This window comes from Balaenoptera musculus, chromosome 15 (assembly GCF_009873245.2).
Source record: "Balaenoptera musculus isolate JJ_BM4_2016_0621 chromosome 15, mBalMus1.pri.v3, whole genome shotgun sequence".
Classification (NCBI taxonomy): domain Eukaryota; kingdom Metazoa; phylum Chordata; class Mammalia; order Artiodactyla; family Balaenopteridae; genus Balaenoptera; species Balaenoptera musculus.
In genome coordinates this window covers 72,248,107-72,269,090 of record NC_045799.1, presented here as the reverse complement: position 1 = coordinate 72,269,090, position 20,984 = coordinate 72,248,107, and the positions used below count along the sequence as shown (strand labels likewise).

Sequence of the window (20,984 nt, the reverse complement as noted above, 5' to 3'; positions counted from 1 at the left end):
GGTCAGAGGGAGGCAAGCGGCATGGGAAGTGGGTGGAAAGCAGCCACTTTCCACTTTTATCCCCACCCCCATACTCACTTCTGCCTGCTTGAGCTCCTCTCGGCTCACCTCCTCCAGTGAGGCTTCCAGGAATTTCATGGCATAGCGCTCAATGGGGGTCAGCTGTGGGGAAGAGCAGCGATGATGAACATAGAGACCCGGTGCCCAGGGCCCATCACCCTTGATTATTTTCACCAGAGAAGACAGAAAGAAGGTCACAGAGTCCAGAGGAAGGAGTTGTGGAGGGTGAGGTTGAGAACTAGTGGATCCAACACTGACCTGTTCTACAAGGGCAGCAATTTCCTGCTCAGCCCGGGACATCTCCTCATCTTCAGCCCCAGGCCGACCAGCCTCCTCTCCGTCAGCAGCAGGAAACCCATCATTCTCATTGAATTCTGCAAGCTCAGCCACCTGTTCAGCCTTGGCCTGGGTGGCCGCACGGATATCCTCTTCATCCTCTGCCCGACACAACGCCTATGAGGGTGTGGGGAAGAAAAACCATGAGAATTAAAGAACTTTACATCCTGTGATTTGATTCTGGCAAATGTTTGAGGCCGCGTTTACACCAAACCAGATTTAAATCAGAACTCAACTCTCTTCTGGGCCCCCAAAATTACCAAGGCAACACAGTGGTCCACATAGGATGGAACAGATTCAACCAGGAGTGCCACCAGGGACAAAATAACTGTTTTAGAGACCTCTAGTTCCACTTACTTTCTATTCAAGTCAGCCTCAAATCTCTTTAAAAAAGCAATCCCAGAAGTTTTGAATACAAAATAATCCACAATTCTTTTTTGCACTGAGATGCCTCATGACAACAGATTAACATATGATCATTCCCCTGAGGTGAATATCCAGGGAGATCACACCAAAGTCACTGAGGGAAGTAGCCTAGAGCATGAGAGGAAGGCACTTGGTAGGGGAAAATTTCTCCATGATAATCCACACCTATAGTTCCTAAACATCTGTCTACTTCTGAAAAAATACAGATGCCCAGACCTCACCACTCAAAATCATGATTTAAGTAGACTGTGAGATGGGACCCAGGAATCAATCTTTTTCAAAGCCTTCCAAGTGATTCTAGTATGCATTAATGTTTGGGAAATGAGTTTTACACCATATACAAAGCACTTCTTACATCCACTATGCTATTTAACCTTCAGTTACTTCCTTCTAATTTAGCATTTCAGAAAAGTGGGAAGTGAGGCTCAGAAGATTAAATGGATGTGGCTTAACGAACACTATTAAGAAGCACTGTTGGGGCTTCCCTGGTGGTGCAGTGGTTGAGAATCTGCCTGCCAATGCAGGGGACACGGGTTCGAGCCCTGGTCTGGGTAGATCCCACATGCCGCGGAGCAACTGGGTCTGTGAGCCACGGCTACTGAGCCTGCTCATCTGGAGCCTGTGCTCCGCAACAAGAGAGGCTGCGACAGTGAGAGGCCCGTGCACCGCGATGAAGAGTGGCCCCCACTCGCCGCAACTAGAGAAAGCCCTCGCACAGAAACGAAGACCCAACACAGCCAAAAATAAATAAATAAATAAATTTATTTAAAAAAATAATAATAATAAGACAACAGGCCCATAACGAAGTTGCTTAAAAAAAAAAAAAGAAGCACTGTTGGAGTTCAAACCTAGAACCGTGGACTCCATATCCTGTGTTTCTATCTATGAAATCACGTGAACCAATAAGCAATCTACTCACAACTGTCAAAGGCCAACTGTAATCTGGGAAGCAGCAGAAATAGTTCTTTCCCCTTGGGCAAACTCAAAAGACTGAGAGACGACACACACTGCAACCATTAGCTCTACTCTAGGGACTGCCTACTCTTTTTCTGCGGCGGGATCTTTGTTCCCCGACCAGGGATCGAACCCGTGCCCCCTGCAGTGGAAGCACAGAGTCTTTTAACCACTGGACGGCCGGTGAAGTCCCTGCCCACTCTTTTTTCACCTGCTCCAGGATATGGGTCTGCTTGCTGGCCACAGTCTCTTCCTCATCTTCAGGGGCAGAGGGTATAGATGAGCCAGATGGTTCCTCCAGAGGCATATCAAACAGCTCTCGGATGGTCTGCTTTGGAAAGAACATATGAGAAGTGTCAGAGCCAACGGAATGTTGGTCCCAGGTCTATAGCTATGAAGCTGATAGCTCTTAGTAGTATCAGAAGTACCACTGGTTGAAGAGGCAGATCTGTGGAGGCCAAAGCATCCTTTTTAATAAGCAGCAGTAACTCCTACAGGCATAGCAGTTCTCTCTTGCACAGACTGGAAGATCTTAGTACCTGTTTAAAATAGGCTGTGGTGAAGTTGCCTCCCTCAATTGCCATGTCTCCCAACATTCTCTTCTGGTTTGCCTTTTTTAGGATGTTCTCTTCCACTGTCCGTTCACTGATAAGCCTAGGGGGTGATAAAGGACATGTATAAACAGCCAAATACATCAATAAAACCCTATTAGCAAAGGGAAAGTAAGGTAAGGGGAGACTAGGCAATACCTATATATGTGGACATCTCGGGTCTGGCCAATTCGGTGACAGCGATCCTGGGCCTGAGCATCCATGGTAGGATTCCAGTCGCTGTCATAAAAAACAACAGTGTCTGCCCCCGTCAGGTTCACGCCCACACCCCCACTCCGAGTTGAAAGGATGAAGCAGAATATGCGTTTGTCTGCATTGAATCGTTCCATCAAGGCCTAGAGGAAAAGGAAAAAAAGATAGTATTGGGAGACATATCCCCAAAAACAGACCAAGGCTTAGTGGGGGCCCCTCCTGGGACTCTGAGCCCTGGAAAAAGGAGACAGAGCTGAGGCGAGCCTCTAAGGGCCGGAGATGCCTGGGTTACCTGTCTCTGTTCAACTCTAGTAGACCCATCCAGACGCAAGTAGAGGTGGCCATGGTAGGTGAGAAACTGCTCCAACACATCCAGCATTCGGGTCATCTGGGTGAATATGAGCACCCGGTGGCCCTCTGCCTTGAGCTGTCGCAACAGCACTGCCAACGTTTGCAACTTTCCTAAAGAGATATGAAGGGGTACAGGAAGCTAGCTATAAACTGGAGTGGGAAAAACACAGCACTGGAAGCCTGTGTAGTTGAAAGATCAAGTTTTACGCCAGGGTTTCGATCAACCCAGGGGAATCAAAAATATTTAACTTTATATATTTTCTTCCCTTAAGGGTTCTTCCTCTTCAGTCTGCTCCTGTCTTGGATCTGACTTCTTTCAGTCTAACTAGGGGTAGGGTAATACAGACCCTCAGAGGGAAAAAAGAAATCCTCAATGGTGTATGAGCAAGAAAAGACCTTCAAGTACTACACTGAGTTATACCAGCTGCAGCACAAGCCATTCACAAGATAAACATCAACAAATCCACTTATGTCATAGCTCACTTGGATGGAAGGTCACTGAGATAAGAACCAGAGAGGCAGGATCTTATGAGGTTATCTAGTTTAACCTCCCATCAAACACGAAAATAGTGATTCAATCAGTTTGAACACTTTTAACAAAGACTTTCAACTCACCTATTCTGAATGGTTTCAAATGTTACAAAATTATTTTTTTGCTAAAATATTTATTTAACACATATTAATAAAAATTCTGCTGACTTTCTTATGTTCTAAGACATTTAAGAAATCTGCAAACATGTTACTATAGAAATACCTGTGCACAGTTGTGGCAGAAACTATTCACTACTGTCCAACAGTCATTCTCGGTTAACAGAACCCGATTAATCCTATGGACACCTGGCAGAGATCCCTTGATTCCCAGGGAAGACGCACCCCAAACCAACCCCAGAAGATGAATCATTATTGTTCTAAATAAGCCACAGTTCCTTTTTCCCTTTGTCAGTGATTACTCTAAGGATGGGCATATGGCCCAATCTGAGCCAATGAATTTTGAATCAAAGTCAACTGGGAGGGCTCTCTTTCCCAGAAAAAAATGAAAGACTTGCGAGAAGTGTTTTGTTTCAACCCCTTGCTTCCTGCTTGGAGCATGGGTGTGCTCCCTGGAGTTATAGCAGCCATCTTAAGACCATGAAGAAATAACCATGAGAATAAAAAGATAAAAGCTAAGGATAGTAGGTAAAGTCCTGGGTCCATGAAGACACCACTAAGCTGCTAAACCAGCCATATACCACCGTTCTCGGCATTTCTCATTTAGTAAACAATAAATGATCTTGTGTGGGGCTTCCCTGGTGGCGCAGTGGTTGAGAATCTGCCTGCCAATGCAGGGGACACGGGTTCGAGCCCTGGTCTGGGAAGATCCCACATGCTGCGGAGCAACTAGGCCCGTGAGCCACAATTACTGAGCCTGCGCGTCTGGAGCCTGTGCTCCGCAACAAGAGAGGCCGCGATAGTGAGAGGCCCGCACACCACGATGAAGAGTGGCCCCTGCTTGCCACAACTAGATAAAGCCCTCACACAGAAACGAAGACCCAACACAGCCAAAAATAAATAAATAAGTAAAATAAAAAGTTACCTGGATTAGTCCTTAAAAAAAAAAAAAAAAAGATCTTGTGGTTTAAGCCGTTGGTTGGTTTTCTGTTACCTGCAGCCAAATTCCTTCTAACCAATAAGATTCTATTCAAAAGACAAGCATCCTTGTTCAAATCTTTCCCCAAAACGAAATCTACTATTTACTTTTTTTTTTTTTTGGCCACGTGGCTTACGAGATCTTAATTGCCCAACCAGGGATGGAACTGTGCCCTCAGCAGTGAAAGCGTGGAGTCCTACCACTGGACCGACAGGGAATTCCCCCGAATCTACTATTTATTGTGCAGTCTTATACCACCACACACCTTTCCCCATAAATCTGAAAACTCCACGCTGTGCTATGTCATTTGCCATTGTATCCCAAATGATGTAACAGATGTTCACAAAATAATCACTGAATAAATGAGTTAGCAAACATTTTCAATTTTCATCAAAGTCAAATTCATGAATGTCAAGAATCTATCATGAGGCCTACATTTCTTCATCTCACCCAGAAGCATAACCTAAAAGACTATCTAATGTTTAATGAAATCCACAGAGACCTTATGTACAGCATCCCTTTGATATAACAGTCTTCAGGCTAAGACAAGAAAAGAGGTCAAGAGACCCTCACTGGCCAATGAACTCACCGCAATCATACTGGATAAGCCTCAAGTCAGGAAACTGGGTACGCATGTTACACACAATACGGTGCAAAGGACGAGCCCGGGGCCAGAGCTCACGAGCCAATTGCTCCTGAAAGGCTGCCTGACGTGGGGCCAGCCAAGGAGGTGGGTGGCAGGCGTGCAAGGAAGGGGGAGGTGCCTCCACAGGAGGCATGACAAAGATGAACCTGTAAAAAGAAGGCAAGCAGTATAAAATATGGAACTCTGAATGGCCCCAGAAGTTAGCACCTTTACCAGCCCTAACCACTATATCCACTCAGAGGCCCCAAGACCCACTTCCCATTAAGCACTTAGCCCTGCCAACCTCTCAATGATTTCTGACAGCTGGTCTAGTCGTTGCTGGGGAAACAGTACAGCCTGGCGGGCAGCCTCGGTATAAGTCCAAAAGGTGGGGTGGCTGGGGCCAGGAGAACGAGGGCCGATGGGGCTGGCAACAGGTTGGGGCAGGGTACAGAAATCCAAGACTTCAGTCCCATACACGGGTGCCAGGGCCCCATGAGCCTCACTAAGTTGGAAAATCCGTTCCAGGCGTTCAGACCGCTGCTGCTTCCGCTTTTCCTCCAGAGAGTCCTGAGGATAAGAGGAGAAAAACACAGAAAAAGTAATCAGCGTCCTTATAGAAAACCTGGCAGTTCCTCCAGAATTAAACATAATCTGTGGAAACCATAAGATTCAAAAATACACTATTTTAGTTCTTCCAGATTGTCAATAATGGGAGTTATTCTTTTCCAATGTTAAACGAAATAACTTCTCTGCAAAAGAAAACTGATCTTCCCTGTATGCTACCAAAGCAGATGCCTGAATATTCAAAATTAAGATCCATATGTTTGACAGACTTATAGAATGGATGATTTGCGTGAGTTTTCCCATGTAACACTTAAATCCAGAACATCCAAGTTAATTTATCTTCTTGCAGTAGATCCAAAACAATTATTAAAATCCCTCCTCAAATCACTGACCAGGATACAGAGAGGCTAATCAAATCCATGGCAGGTTTCTGTCAAAGGTCAAACTGGAATGGGGTGGGATGGAACAGCTAACCAGACATCTAGGTAACCTCGAGACAGAAAAGTGGAGTGCCCTGGCTGACAGGATACCTGTATGACTTTGACCCAATTGTTTCCCATCTTTGTGCTTCCAGTTTCACAGGCTATAAAACCACCTAACTCTTTTGTAGCACTTATCACACTTATAGTTTTACATGTATAGGATTCTTTGATTAACATCTTCTACCCACTAAACTGTAAGCCCCTCACTGTAATCATCCAGTATCCAACTCAGTATCTGGCACAAAGTAGGCTCTCAATAAATATGTTATTAGAATGAACAAATAATGAAGGAGACTGGACCCTACAAGATGGTCCTGAAAAAAAGCAGTGTCCCAAATCTCCCTTCCTGACTGCTACCTTAAGCTTGACCTCTTGGCTCCTGGTGGTCTAAGTGAGGAAGGAAAGCATCCTGGCAGAGGGAAAAATCATTAAGGATAGCTCTCATTAAGTAGCAGCAAAGGAGACAATATTTGCAAATCATCTACCTGAAAAAGGACTTGTATCCAGAATATATAAAGAACTCTTACAACTCAATAACAAAAAGGAAAAGAATAAAATAACCCAACTAATAAAGGGAAAGGATCTGAATAGACATTTCTTCAAAGAAGATATACAAATGGCTAACAACCACTGAAAAGATACTCAATATCATTAGCCATCAGGAAAATGCAAATCAAAACCACAAAAGGGACTTCCCTGGTAGTGCAGTGGATAAGACTCTACTCTGCGCTCCCAATACAGGGGGCCCAGGTTCGATCCCTGGTCAGGGAACTAGATCCCACATGCATACCTCAACTAAGAGTTCGCATGCCACAACTAAGGAGCCGGCGAGCTGCAACTGCAGTGCCCTGGAGCCACAACTAAGGAGCCCCCCTGCTGCAACTAAGACCCGGCGCAACCAAATAAATAAATATTTAAAAACCACAAGATACCACTTCAAACCCACTAGGATGGCTATAATCAAAAAAGACAAATAATAACAAGTTTTTGGCAAAGATGTAGAGAACCTGGAACCCTCACAAGGGCTGGTGGGAATGTAAAATGGTACAGCCACTTTGGAAAACAGTTTGTCAGTTCCTCAAACAGTCAAACATAGTTACCATAACCCAGTTAATTCCACTCCTAAATTTACATCCAATATAACCGAAAACATATGAAAAGATACAAAATCTTATACATGAATGTTCACAGCAGCATTATTCATAACAGCCAAAAAGAAGAAACAAACCAAATGTCCCCCAATCAACTGATGAATAGATATATAAAATGTGGTATATTCATACAATGGCATATTATTCAACAATTTTTAAAAAATGAAGTACTGATATATATACATATATATATGTCAGTTATAGCATAACATGGATGAACCTCAAAAATATTAAAAGAAGCCAGTCACAAAAAACCGTCTATTATATGACTCCATAAATAAATCTACAGATGCAAGTTACTTAGAGCTAGGAGGGATGGAAAGGTCAGCGATGATGGCTAAGGGTGTGGGGTTTCTTTTTAGGGCCATGAAAATGTTCTAAAGTTGATTGTTGTCATGGTTGCATAATTCTGTGAATATACTAAAAGCCAATGAATTGTATGGTTTAAATAGGTGAACTGTATGGTATGTGATTTATATCTCAAAACTGTTTAAAGAAAAAGGATCAAGAAGCTGCTACCTACTTGCAGAGCAATGAAAATTTTAACACAGACCATGGGGTTGCACCCTTGGGCTAGGATCTAGGCTCTCTTCTCTCTACTTCCAAAAAGCCAGACCAACCTGGCAGCATTAGAGAAAGACCAAAGGTGGAGGCAAGTGGCAAAGATGGAGGGTGGGGGACTGGGGCCGTGAATAAGAAGCAGCTCTATTATCAGAGTGAGAAAAAGACAAGAGGGCCTGGAAGGACTCACTAGATCTTTCTCATTATTAGGTCCTGGGTTATACTCTGAGTTGCAACTTTTATTTAACCAAATATATATACAACTATATATATGATAGAAAAAAGTGGCTACCAGAAAGCTCATGAAGGGACAGAGAAGAGTTTTTATTGCCCACTTAATCACCATGGAGGTAAAAAACTACAGCAAATGACCGTCAAAGTCAAACGCTCATGATCTTCAGGGAACTGTATTCCATGGTGTCCTTTCTCCCCTAGAAGTTCAAATACTTAATGGTGACAGTTTTAGCAACTGAGAAAAATCCTCCTGTCTCTGAGGACTGCCTCTTGTGGGGAAGAAGAGAAAGCAATGGAGTCAGCACATCTGTGTTCTCACAAGTTGTATGAATTTTAAAACATCATTTAGTAGGCTAGTTTCATCTGTAAAATGGGGCAATGAGATGCCAACACTAACTCAAAAGAGTAAGCAAGAACCAAAGAGACCAAACGTAACAAGTCTTGAACACATCAGTGAGTAATAGTTTTAAAAGCACATTATGTCCTCAATTACTCCTCTGTGAAAAGTAGGACATGGATTATTCTTCCCATTTTACAGGTAAGAGTAAAGGCCCAGGGAAGGGCTTTGTCCAGTGGCATTCAAGTATTAGGTCCACAAAACTAGGCTTTGTAATTTACCAAGATAAAGGTGACATTATTTTGTTCCATCCACTCTGTAGCAACACTCCAAAGAAATTCAATTTCCTGTTCCCTCTCCTTTGAGGCAGTAAAACTTACCAGATAGAAAGGGGAACGAGGTGGTGGTGGGGGCTGGCGTCGAGGTCGGGGACCACTGAACGAGGTAGCAGTGGAGGGAGGGCTGGGGGGACCAGAGCGTAATGTCAGTGTCTCAGGCTCATCCTTGGAAACAGGCAGCCGGGATACCATGGTGACAGGCAAGGGAGCGGCACCGGTTGCCGAAACCACGAGGGAAGATGCCTGGGAAGCTGGGGCCTGTGTTGAGGCTGGGGCCAGTGCCAGAGTCTGAGCTGCCGCTGGGCCCAAGGTGGGCACTGGCACTGGGGCAGGGCTCAAGGTCAGTGTTTGCACTGAAGCTGGGGCCAGGAGTGAAGCAGATGACGACACCGTAGCCAAAGTCAGTGTGTGAGCTGGGGCCGGGCCCATCGGAGAAACTGGAGCCAGAGGGGGTGCTGGAGCCAAAGACAACGTCTGAGATGGACACAGTGGTGGTCCTGGTGCCAAAGACAGTGTCTGGGCTGGAGCTGGTACTAGGGATGCTGCTGGAGTCAATGACAATGTCTGAGCTGGAAAAGAACCTTGGGGGTTCCCAGTTCCCAAAGACAGTGTCTGAGATGGAGACGAGCCGCCAAGAGTGGATGCTAAAGCTGGGGGTAAAGCCAGTGTCTGCGTACAAGCCGGACTCGGGAGAGGTGACGGAACTGGGGCTGGTACCATAGTTTGAGCTGATGATGGAGCCAACACAGGAGCTGGGGCTGGCACCAGTGAGGAAGCTGAGGCTAAAGGAGTTCCTGGAGTAGATGATGAAGCCAGAAGTGGAACCGAAGTCTGCGATGGAGCCAGGACAGGAGTAGGGCCTAGTGATGGAGCCAGGACTGGAAGAGGAGCCAGAGAAGGAGCTGGAGAAGGAGCCAGGATTGCTGTCTGTGGAGCCACCATGGGAGCCAGAGAGGTGGCTAGAGCCTGAGATGCAGTAGGTGCTGGAGCCAAAAGGGAAGCCTGAGCTGGAGCTGGATTTGATGCTGCCGGAAAAGGACTGGCCAGAGCAGAAGCTGGCACCAGGACAGGTGAACACGCTGGGGCCACGGCTGAGTTCAACCCTGGAACATGTGAAGAGGCTGGAGCCAACAACAGAGGATGACCAGGTGCCTGAGATGGGGACAGGGATGGAGTTGTGGCCAAACCTAGAGTCAAGGCTGACGCTGATGGAGAAGCCCCAACTGGTGCCAAAGAGGGAGGTCCAGGAGCCGCTGAGACAACAGGTGCCAGTGTTGGAGTCACATTAGTCAACAGAGCTGGGCCCGAAGCCGAAACAGGCAAGGGGGCTGAGATGGGGATGGTGAGTGGAGCTGAGGCTGGGGAAGGAAGCGTTGTGCAGACAGAGATGGGGAGTGAAGATGATACCGGAACTGGGACTGTAGAAGACACAGGACTAGCAAGGGGAGAGGAGTTGGGAACTGGCATTGGAGAAGAGGCTGGCCCAGGGAGTGAGGATGGCACGGGGAGAGGAGAAGAGATGGTCAAGGGAGCAGCTCCGGGTGCTGAAGCTGTGGAGACAGAGTATAAGTTAGCCCCAAAATTCTTTTTTTGCTCCTTCTATTACCCTGTCCCACCCCTTCCCTTACCCCCAAGCTTCACCTGTTTCCCAGAAGACCTTCACTCCCACACCATGAGATCAAAGATTCAAGGAATCTAACAATTTAACATTTCCTTTCCCTCCAAAGTTCCAACTTATGTATCTTGGAATTAGGCAAGGGCTCAGCAGACCATTTTGGGGGCTAATGCAAATCAGTATACTGATAACGAAAGGATCTACTGTGACGTAGAAACCCTCTGGGCCACCCTATCTCCATTCCTGGCAAAAATTTTTGGCCTCAGCCACCTGAACTCACCACTGACTTCAGGCGTAGGACTGTGGACCAGCTTGAGAAGTGGCCTCACCAGAGCGGACGTGGGTATGGGGGCTCGGGCAGTACCCAGAGCAGGTGTGGGTAGCCGGCCAGGGGTTAATGTGGGGCGTGGAGTCAACACAGCTGGAAGCCCAGAGCTCGGAGGCCGGGGTGCTGGGGCCAACGGAGGAACAGGAGTCAGTCCATCCCGAGGGGCCTGTCTCACTACAATCTTCACCACGCCTGTATTATTCACCATGGTTGGTGGCACTGCAAGAGGAAGCTAGATTGAGGGGAAGGTAGAAAAGAAACAAGAGACCCAAAGGATGGAAGAAGTCCAAGGGCAGGAGAGGGTAGCAGACAGATATCAGAGATACTGGCAAAGGAAAACAACACTGAGGGAAGGCTAGACAGACAGTAGCCCAGGGCATGCCTGGAAGGACCAAGGCCAGCAGGGCTAAGTAAGTAGGAAGGCCAGAAGCCTCACCCTGGTTAGCAGCAAGCGGAAGGCTGAGGCCAGTGGGGGCAGGGGTGGTGCTGGGGGTCGAAGAAGGCAGCACAGAGACAGGGGTAGGGCCAGGGGTCGGGGCCACGGCCTGGATGAGGGCCACATGGGCAGGCTGGCTGATGAGGTGGTGCTGCCCCCCTGCTGACACCAGGTGCACCACATTCCCTGGGTTAAGGGAAGAGAGAGAGAAAGAAAGAAGCAGCTATCAGCCGGAGGAGGGCAGAGGCAAGAGAAGAGAGAAAGAACGAAGAGGGAATAACTTCTCCAGAATAAACTCATACCTATCTTGATCAAAAGACACCCTCCAACCATTCCCCTTGGCCCCACCCATCAAAAGGTAGGGAAAGAAACATAAAGGCTGACATCTGAAAAGAGCCACAAAAACAAAGGGACAAAGAAGAGGAGGAAAAAGGCAGGACAGGGGGTGGGTTTTACCTACTTTGCAGCGGGCGGGGCTGCCCCACAGCAAGCTGGCGCACCTGCGCACCAGTCAAAGTCAGCTTGTTGCCCTGGATTTGGAAGGTGAGAGGTTTGCTTCCCCCTGTACTAGCCACTGGCCGTTGTGCCAGTGAGGCTAACTGCCCGATGCTGACCACTTCACCTGCTATGAATAAAGAAGAGGCTTAATGTACATGGGGCTCACTCTGCTCAACCTCACTTCACAGACCTTCATGAGGCACAAGTCTCCAGTTTCTCCAACCCTCCCCCTCAACTTACCATGTTCCAATAAACTTAGCCTCCACCTACAGCCTTTGAGCTTTTGACATGCTACTCCTTCCAATCCCACCTGTTTGCTTTGCAATCTCCTTTACATCCTCTAACAGCTTTCCACCATACTGAGCTAATCACCACCTGCCTCCACTATGCTGCCCTTTTACCCCAAATAATTTTTTACTGGTAGGCTTACCACTATTTATTCATCTATGGGTCATCTCCCCAACTAGAGACTGTGAACTACTCGAGGGCTCTTACTTGATTATGAATTACCAGTGCCTGGCAAAATACCTAATATATGTTAGCTACCTAGAATTTGATACACTCATGGTCCCGAGCTTTTCTTCTCCAGCCCCATGGCATATAGGCTTTCCTCCCATCTCAAGTCCTTCACCCTCACAGAGCCCTGGGAACTTACAGGGCAGGCGAGCTTGCATATCGGGAGACAGGATGAGGCGCTGTGGAGCAGGAGTAGGAGCTGGCACTGCCGTGGTGGGAGCCGTGGCTGTGGTGGTAGAGGTGGTGGTGACAGCAGCAGAAGGGAAGGTATAGCCTGGTGGCACTGTAAGGGGCTTCAACAGGCTGGAGGAGCCTGGGGGTGGGGCAGGGCTCAGGCGAACAGGAGCAGGTGGGGCCGGCTTCAAGGATAGGGTTGGCGTGGGAGGTCGTGAGGTCCCACTCAAGACCCCCAGAGGGGATGGCATCACTGTAAACACAAAGCAAACACCTGTCAGATATACCTTGACTAAAGCCTCAGCCTGGTCCTAGAAACCTCCATACATAATCCCTTGTAGCCCATCAAACACCACACCCCTGTCTCCAACCCAGCTCCTCAAACCATTACTTCTCCTCCAATCCGAACAATCTGCCTGAAGTACCCCCCAGCATCCTGGCTCCCTTGCAACTCACCCTGGGAGAGAGGCCCACCGTTTGGCTGCAGTGGGGGCAAAAGAACAGGGCCAGGAGGCCGGGATGCCGGAATGAGTGGGGGTCCGGAAGGCGAGGCCGACACCATCAGTGGTGCTGGCAGCACTGGGGGGGTTGGGCCAGGGGTGGGCTGGGCTGAGAGCTCAGGGCCTGGAGGGGGTCGGACTGGGACAGGGCCCAGGGGAGTCCGTGGACTGTTCACCACCACCACTGTCCGGCCTTCTTGCTTGGGCATTGGCTGCAGCATCCTATGAGGAAAAAACAAGGGGATGGGTAGGGAAGGAGGGAGAGTGAAGAGTAGGAAAAGAAATTAATAAGGAAGATGAGGCAGAAAAACAGACAGATTATAAAAGCAAAGGAGGGAAAGGTAAGACCCAATGGAGAAAGAGGGAAAGAAATCCGATAACCAAAAAGCACAAAGCAAAAAAAAAAAAAAAGCACGAAGCAGAGAGAGGAGGGAAAAAAAAAAAATCAATGACAAACACAAGGGCCTCTCCCGAAACCATCTTCTGGTTATTCCACCCCAATTCCCCCCAGCCAGCTGCAGCCACTTTTTTCTAGGAACCCACTTCCTTATTCCTCAGCCCTGGTACCTGTTAACCTTCATCTTGACTGGCTTGGGCCGGGGTGGGGGGTCAGGAGCAGTAGCCACCTCCAGCAGAACCCGGCGGGAAAGGCGGTGCTGGGGTAGAAATGTGTCAGCCTCATATCTAGAGACACGACCCTCCAGGCCAATGAGATCAAATCGACCCATGTCTATCCGCTGACATAAGAAGGAACACAAGAGCACAGTGTCAAAGGAGCCAATTTGGCAATGATTTCTTGGATATCACACCAAAAGCACAGACAACAAAAGAAAAAAACTGATAAATTAGACTGCATCAAAAGACACTATTAATAAAGTGAAAAGGCAACCCACAGACTAGGACCAAAATTATTTGCAAATCAGGTATCTGGTAAGAGGCTAACATCCAGAACACACAAAGTCCTACAACTCAACAAAAAAACCAAACAATCCAATTTAAAAACTGGCAGGAATTTCCTGGCGGTCCAGTGGTTAGGACTCTGCACTTTCACTGCTGAGGGCCCAGGTTCCAGCCCTGCTCGGGGAACTAAGATCCCACGGGTCCCACAGCGTGGCCAAAAAAAAAAAAAAAAATTAAAAATTGGCAAAGGTCTTGAACAGACATTTCTCCAGAGAAAATATACAATAAGCACGTGAAAAGATGTTCAGCATCACTAATCATTAGGGAAATCAAAATCAAAATCACAATGAGATACCACCTCACCTACTGAGACAGCCGTTATCAAAAAAAACAGAAAACAGTGTTGGCAATGATGTGGAGAACTCAGAACCTTTGCAAAATGCTGGTAGGAATGTAAAATAGTGCAGCTGCTATGGAAAACAGTATAGCGGTTCCTCAAAAAATTAAAAATAGAATAATCATATGATCCAGCAATTCCATTTCTGGGTATATATACCCAGAAGAATTGAAAGTAGGGACTTAAACACATATTTGTACACCTATGCTCACAGCAGCATTATTCACAGTAGCCAAAAGGTGTAAACAACTGCCGTGTCCACTGATGAACAGATAAACAAAACGTGGTATTTGTCTCTATGTATGTAAATGTATACATGTGTATACTCACATACATAGACACATACATGTATACACATACACAAAAACATGTACAACAGAATATTACCCAACCCAAGGAAATCCTGACACATGCTTGAAGACATTCTACTAAGTAAAATATGCCAGTCACAAAAGGACAAATACTGTATGATCACACATACATGAAGTACCTAAAATAGTAAGTTTATAGAGACAGAAAGTAGAATGGTGGCTGCCAGGTGCTGGGAATAGAGGGAGAATGGGGAGTTATTATTTAATGGGTATGGAGTTTCAGTTTAGAAAGATGAAAAAATTTCTGAAGATGGATGATAGTGATGGCTGTACAACTATGTGAATGTACTTAGTGCCACTGTACCATATGCTTAGAAATGATTAAAATATTTAAGCATTATTAATATGCCAGGCAATTCTAAAAATATTAACACAATTCTCACAAACATACTGCAGAATAGGCCTTATAACCCCCGTTTTGAAGGGCAAGCAAATTTAGGGTTAAAGGTTAATAATTAGCTTGCCCAAAGTGACACAGTTAGAAAACGATGAAACTGGAATAGTGCTGAGGTGACAGGGGAAGTAAGGATGCAAAAGGTCAGACTCCAGCATAAAGAAAAGAGGTGCAGGGTTGGGTAGGGCCAATAACCTTGGAGGCAACTGCTTACCTGGAGAGGGTGGACATCAGTGGCCCTTAGCACCAGAGAGGCGGTGCTGAAACAGATGCCTGGAGTGATGAAGGGGGAGGTAACGGGTCGAGGGTCAAACAGGTTTGGATGATTGCAGACTTTTCGCAGCTGCATCAAAATGTTGATGACGCTCATGAAATGGCCCGTGGCTAGTGTCTCCTTAGTTCTGGGAGAAAGGAGAAATAAATGGGATATCTTGATAGTCACCTCAGCTCCATTGTAGGGTCCCAGGCCCACCCTCAGTCCTCCCTTACGTGGTCTGTGCCATGAAGTCATCATAGAGACAGCGCTGGCGCTTGGAGAGCCGGCAGCGGATAACATGCTCATATTTTTTAGGCATCTGCTTCTCAACATCCACCTTAACTCGGCGCAGCAAAAAAGGCCGCAAAACCTAAAAGCAAATAAGCAGAAGGCTGACAGGAGAACAGCGGGCACTATGCCCCAGCCTAGACCCTCTACCTGGGTCTTGGCCTGATGACCAGCAGAGCGCTGGCTTAGCCCATCAGTAAACTCTCATGGAGCCATGCAGCATGCCGGGAACCAAACACACAAAGGTGAATCAGATGCAAGCCCTCCTCTCAAGGAATTTACTATAATGAAAAAGATGAACATAAAGATAATACCACAACACAAGAAGTGATAAAGCACTGAGGACAGAGCAACTAACTAAGCAGAAGGGATGAGTCAAACTACAGTTCCAGGGAGTAACTGTAAATTTACAAGATGGTGAAAGTAAATCCAGCCAAGAAGCTGAGAACAAATCTGTGGCACTGACAGCAGCACAGAAAACCAAAGGCAAATCTGAGATCTCAGGAGATAAAATCTGATATGACATAGTCATCAAGTTGACATGGAAGAAGTGAAAAAAGAGAAAAAAAGAAAGATATAGTTTCACTAAATCTAGTGTGGTAATCATTTCATGATGTATATAAGTCAAATCATTATGTTGTACACCTTAAACTTATACAGTGCTATATGTCAATTATATCTCAATAAAATGGGAACAAATAATATTAAAAATATTTTAAAATTTTAAAAAGGAGGAAGTATAGTTAAGACTTCTTGGTTTCTACTGATAGTTTGATTTACCAAAATGATGGTGTGATTGACCAAACTGGAGTAGAAATAATAGGCTATAAGGCTTGAGATGTTTGGCTTATAACAGAGTGAGTTCTGGCAGGGTAGGCGACAGCTGCCAAGGCAGGGCTGAGCCCCAGGGGCTAAGGAGAGAGGGAAGTGCCCCCTGCATTCCAAAAATGTCAGGCTGAAGGCACCAAGCTGAGAGGGAAATTTTTATTGTTTTCTGTATAAAAATGTCCATCAGATGGGGGTCAAAGAGGTTGGGGGCAGATAACAAAAATAAATAAATAAAATTTTAAAAAAAGAGGAACTTTCAATTAAAGACGTTATCAGAAGTTTAACTACAGGTTGAGTGGTCTAGAGAGTCAAGGAATTATATAAATCAGTATGCCGATGAGATAAGTAAATTGGGTGACAAAAAAAAAGTAAAGATCAGAATGCTGAGAAATGTTATTTAAAAGCTGGACACTGGACAAAGGAAGAGGAACCAGAGAAGACCAAAAATAAAAAAATTTAAAAAATAAAAAATGAAAAGAAAAAGAGAACACAACAAAAATATGTAGTTGTGTAAAGTCAGTCAGGTAAAGAAAAACCCAAGCCAGGAACTGATCAGCATTATCATTCTACTCAAGGAATAAAAACAGAAATGCTACCATTAAAGAAAACAAGCAGAATGATGACTAAGATGAGGTCACTCAATCTGGCAATGAGTCAGTCACTGGAACACTGCAGCTTGACAACTGGGTAAATTCAGCCTAGCACTGACTTCCCTGTTCCTAAGGGTTTTCTGGGTATTGCCCTTAGTTCCTTGCCATTCCCAATGCCCTTGACAAACTGGTACAGGCCCTACCTTGTGAAGGCGTTTGACTAGACCTTCATTGTACTCTTGGCTGCCCTCAATCATGCCAGTTAGGGGATTAGAGAACCATTCTTTGAACTCGCGATGAGACTGGAAGACATGGGGCATCAAAAAGTGCATCAAGGACCACAGTTCCATGAGGCTGTTCTGCAAGGGTGTTCCTGTCAGGAGCAGGCGTCTCTGGCTGCAAAGAGACAGAGGGAATTACAGGGAGGATGGTCAACCAAGTCCCAACTGTCCAAGCATCCCACCAGTCAGGCCAAGTCAACCCTCCCACGAATCTCAGACATCTCCATCTCCACCTGTTGAAGTTGAGCAATGACTGCCAGCGCTGAGACTTGAAGTTCTTGATGTTCTGAGCCTCATCCAGAATGAGATAGCGCCAGTTCTTACGGCGGAAGGCCTGGTGGTCCTGCAGCACCAGCTTGTAAGATGTGATACACACATGGAAGGCATTGGGCTTGGTCCAGCCCTGCAGTATCAGGAGAAAGTAGCAGAAAGTGGGGTGAAAAGAAAGAGCAAAAAGAAGACATCCTAAGATCTTCAAGGGACAGGAATCAGGTTGGGAGAAAGGAGAAAAGTCCCAGGAGCAGAATGGGGTAACAGAAAGGGAAGGGAAAGGAACTCACTTGACGACAGGGCCTAAAAATATAGGAAACATCAATAGGGGAGGGGAGCAATCACACGGGGAAGCAAACCTGCCGCTTGAGCTTCCTCTCTTTCTGGGCTCCATAGTAAGTAAGGATTTTAAAGCTGGGGCACCAACGTTTCAGCTCCATCTCCCAGTTCAACATCACGCTGGTGGGGACAATGATCAAATGGGGACCCCAGTTACCTGTTTAGCAAAAGAATGAGAGATGTACAACACGGTGACTGCAGTTAATAATACTGTATCGCACATGTGAAATTGCTAAGAGAGTGAATCTTAAAAGTTCTCACCACAGGAAAAAACAAAACGTTTTGTAACTATGTATGATGATGGATGTTAACTAGTCTTACTATGATGATCATTCTGCAGTGTATACACATACCAAATCATTACGTTGTACATCTGAAATATAGTGTTAAATGTCAATTATACCTCAGTTTTAAAAAATAAAGTAAGATTCGGAGAGATCTGGGGCAGAGGAATTTTAAAAAAGATGAGAGAGAGTAAGGAAATACAAACTTTGGGGTTCTGGAACTAAGGTATAAAACCCTGACGATTCTGTCCTAATGGCCCTTCCTAAGAATCCTAGCACCATAATACAAATGAACTTATTTACAAAACAGAAACAGACCTACAGACACAGAAAAGAAAATTATGGTTACCCAAAGGGAAAGGGGAGAAGGGATAAATTAGGAGTATGGGACTGACAGATACACACTACTACATGTAAAATAGATAAACACAAAGAATTTACTACATAGCACAGGGAATTACATTCAATATCTTACAATAACCTAAAAGAAAAAGAATCTGAAAAAGAACATATACATACATATGTATAACCAAATCACTTTGCTGTACCCCCTGAAACTAACCGAAAATTGTAAATCAACTAAGTCAAAATTCTGGGGTGGTGGTGGGGGGGTGGTTAATCCTAGTGCCTACAATGACCTCTCTATACAGTTATTGACCAGAGTCAATGAAGCTACTTAGCAGCAAGAGACTGTTTCACCGTGCTACAGCTGAAGTCATTAAATAAGCTTCCCAGGAAATTGGCCAAGGGAGACCCAAGAAGAAGGGCCCGGCCTAGTTACCTTTCTCACAGGCCAAGTGGGCAAGCAGGGAAATGGTCTGGATCGTCTTGCCTAGCCCCATCTCATCAGCTAGAATGCCATTAAGCTTCTTCTCATACATAGTAACCAGCCAGTCCAGCCCAATGTGTTGGTACTCCCGGAGCTGGCCCCGTAGGAGCAGGGGGATGGGTGTCTTCACCTAGTAGGTAGGAAGAGAGGTAACACAATGGAATTGAGGAATCTGTCACTGAGAAACAGGAGAGTCAAGATACGAGAAAGCCGGGGCTTCTCTGGTGGCGCAGTGGTTAAGAATCTGCCTGCCAATGCAGGGGACACGGGTTCGAGCCCTGGTCCGGGAAGATCCCACATGCCGTGGAGCAACGAAGCCCGTGTGCCACTACTGAGCCTGCACTCTAGAGCCCGCCAGCCACAACTACTGAGCCCAAGTGCCACAACTACTGAAGCCCGCGTGCCTAGAGCCCATGCTCCACAACGAGAAGCCACCACAATGAGAAGCCCGCGCACCACAAGGAAGAGTAGCCCCCACTCGCCGCAACAAGAGAAAGCCCGCACGCAGCAACGAAGACCCTACGCAGCCAAAAATAAATAAATAAATAAATAAATTTATTTTAAAAAAAAAAGATATGAGAAAGCAGAAGCTTGGGCCTGGAAATACCTGGGTAGTGGCTAAGGTGTAACCCTTGGGCTGGAGACTTTCAGCTGCTGCAGCGATGTCAGTAATTTCTTTCTTAGGGCCTAGAGTGGTGGTGGGCCCTGGGGTGGGAGGTCCACTGCCCCCATCTGCCTCACTCTGCTCTTCGTCCCTGGCAAGCAAGTACTCCACCCCAAAGTCATCATCTTCCTCCTCTTCCTCATCTGCTTGGCTCTGTGATTGGGACTCCTCAGATTCCTCAGACTCAGATTCCTCCGATTCCGAACTCCTGCTCGTTTCTTCCTCTTCTGAATGCTCATCTTCCTCATCCTCACTCTGTTCCTCAGCAGAGTCTAAAGCACAGATCAAGGCTTAGTGTTCACCATACCTACTCCTCCAGTCTTGCCCTCCCCAGCTCTTGCCTCATGACCACACATTCACCTGACTGACTGCTACTATCCTCTTGAGTAGCCTCTTCAGCTTCTGTGGCCCCCTCTGCTTCACAGTCAGAGCTGTTAGCCTCAACTTCATCTTCATCTTCCTCTTCACTACTCCCAGAACCTGGGGCAGAGGCATCAGAGGCATAGGCTCCTGCATACTGCTGCAGTAGCTCCTCCACAGACAGCTCACCTGGAAGAGAAGTGAAGGGTAAGCCTTTACGTGCTTCATGGGGAAGAAGGGGAGGTCTGAGTGGTGCCAGTTCATTTTACTTCAGCTTCTACAGACACTGCTAGGCCCAGGTCTGAGGGGAGGCAAAAGAGTTTACTTTCAGCACCAGCTATTTTCAGCCAAGCCCCGTAACATGGGCTAGACTGTGGATGGCCCTGCCTTCCATTGGGAAGGACGGTATCAATCTGAGGAACCTCCCCTTTAAGGTTCAGATCAAACATGGCCACTATCCTCTTCCAATAGTTCTTCCCTCCACTCAGTTCTCCCATCACTTTGTTCAAACTTTCATCATAACCAATCATAATTTTCTACTTATAACCATCTATAAATCTGTCTCTGTCATTAGATCTGGAGTATCTCCAGGAGGGATAAAAGTGTCTTATTCATTTCTTTATCTCTGGCATTCTGCACAGAGACACCAAGTGGATACTCAGTAAAATGTCTGGTGTCACCTTCTCGAGCCAACTCGCTCAGCTCCATGGCATGATCCACCTCCCCTTCCAACTGCTCCTCAGCTGCTATGGTATCCTCTTCATCCTCCGCTAGGAAAGAGAATGAACCAAGATCAATGGGGACAGAGGCTCAGAACACAGTCCAAGTGGAAGAGGTGAGAAAGCCTGAAATATTAGGTCCAGACAATTCAAGGGGTAAGAGGCAAGAGGACTGAGAACAGGCCTGACCTTCATCTTCATTGGCAGCAAACTCTTCATCATCCTCATCTGGATGCCAAGGCTGTTTGTTGCGCTGTGTGACAGAGGAGGGTGGGGGCTTTACCTGTTTGGCAGA

General features: G+C 46.3%; 1 protein-coding gene across 4 annotated transcripts in view; it reads right to left on the bottom strand.

Annotated features, from left to right (window-relative positions):
- LOC118880713 (Snf2 related CREBBP activator protein) overlaps positions 1 to 20,984 on the bottom strand; it is a 33,101-nt gene that overhangs the window by 3,147 nt on the left and 8,970 nt on the right. For 3 of the 4 annotated variants that reach the window (XM_036824555.1, XM_036824554.1, XM_036824553.1), the window contains exons 9-33: positions 20,879 to 20,972; positions 20,651 to 20,740; positions 19,971 to 20,159; positions 19,554 to 19,882; positions 18,899 to 19,076; positions 17,854 to 17,990; positions 17,458 to 17,627; positions 17,147 to 17,339; positions 15,471 to 15,607; positions 15,196 to 15,382; positions 13,487 to 13,656; positions 12,876 to 13,141; positions 12,385 to 12,672; positions 11,692 to 11,856; positions 11,232 to 11,417; positions 10,748 to 11,014; positions 8,895 to 10,402; positions 5,487 to 5,752; positions 5,147 to 5,349; positions 2,872 to 3,041; positions 2,526 to 2,722; positions 2,316 to 2,430; positions 1,988 to 2,107; positions 319 to 513; positions 79 to 162 (exon numbers count right to left, since the gene is read on the bottom strand). In XM_036824555.1, coding sequence (XP_036680450.1) covers positions 79 to 162; positions 319 to 513; positions 1,988 to 2,107; positions 2,316 to 2,430; positions 2,526 to 2,722; positions 2,872 to 3,041; positions 5,147 to 5,349; positions 5,487 to 5,752; positions 8,895 to 10,402; positions 10,748 to 11,014; positions 11,232 to 11,417; positions 11,692 to 11,856; positions 12,385 to 12,672; positions 12,876 to 13,141; positions 13,487 to 13,656; positions 15,196 to 15,382; positions 15,471 to 15,607; positions 17,147 to 17,339; positions 17,458 to 17,627; positions 17,854 to 17,990; positions 18,899 to 19,076; positions 19,554 to 19,882; positions 19,971 to 20,159; positions 20,651 to 20,740; positions 20,879 to 20,972 — 5,904 coding nt within the window. The remainder of the gene's footprint in view (positions 1 to 78; positions 163 to 318; positions 514 to 1,987; positions 2,108 to 2,315; positions 2,431 to 2,525; positions 2,723 to 2,871; positions 3,042 to 5,146; positions 5,350 to 5,486; positions 5,753 to 8,894; positions 10,403 to 10,747; positions 11,015 to 11,231; positions 11,418 to 11,691; positions 11,857 to 12,384; positions 12,673 to 12,875; positions 13,142 to 13,486; positions 13,657 to 15,195; positions 15,383 to 15,470; positions 15,608 to 17,146; positions 17,340 to 17,457; positions 17,628 to 17,853; positions 17,991 to 18,898; positions 19,077 to 19,553; positions 19,883 to 19,970; positions 20,160 to 20,650; positions 20,741 to 20,878; positions 20,973 to 20,984) is intronic. The other variant, XM_036824557.1, reaches the window with a different exon arrangement.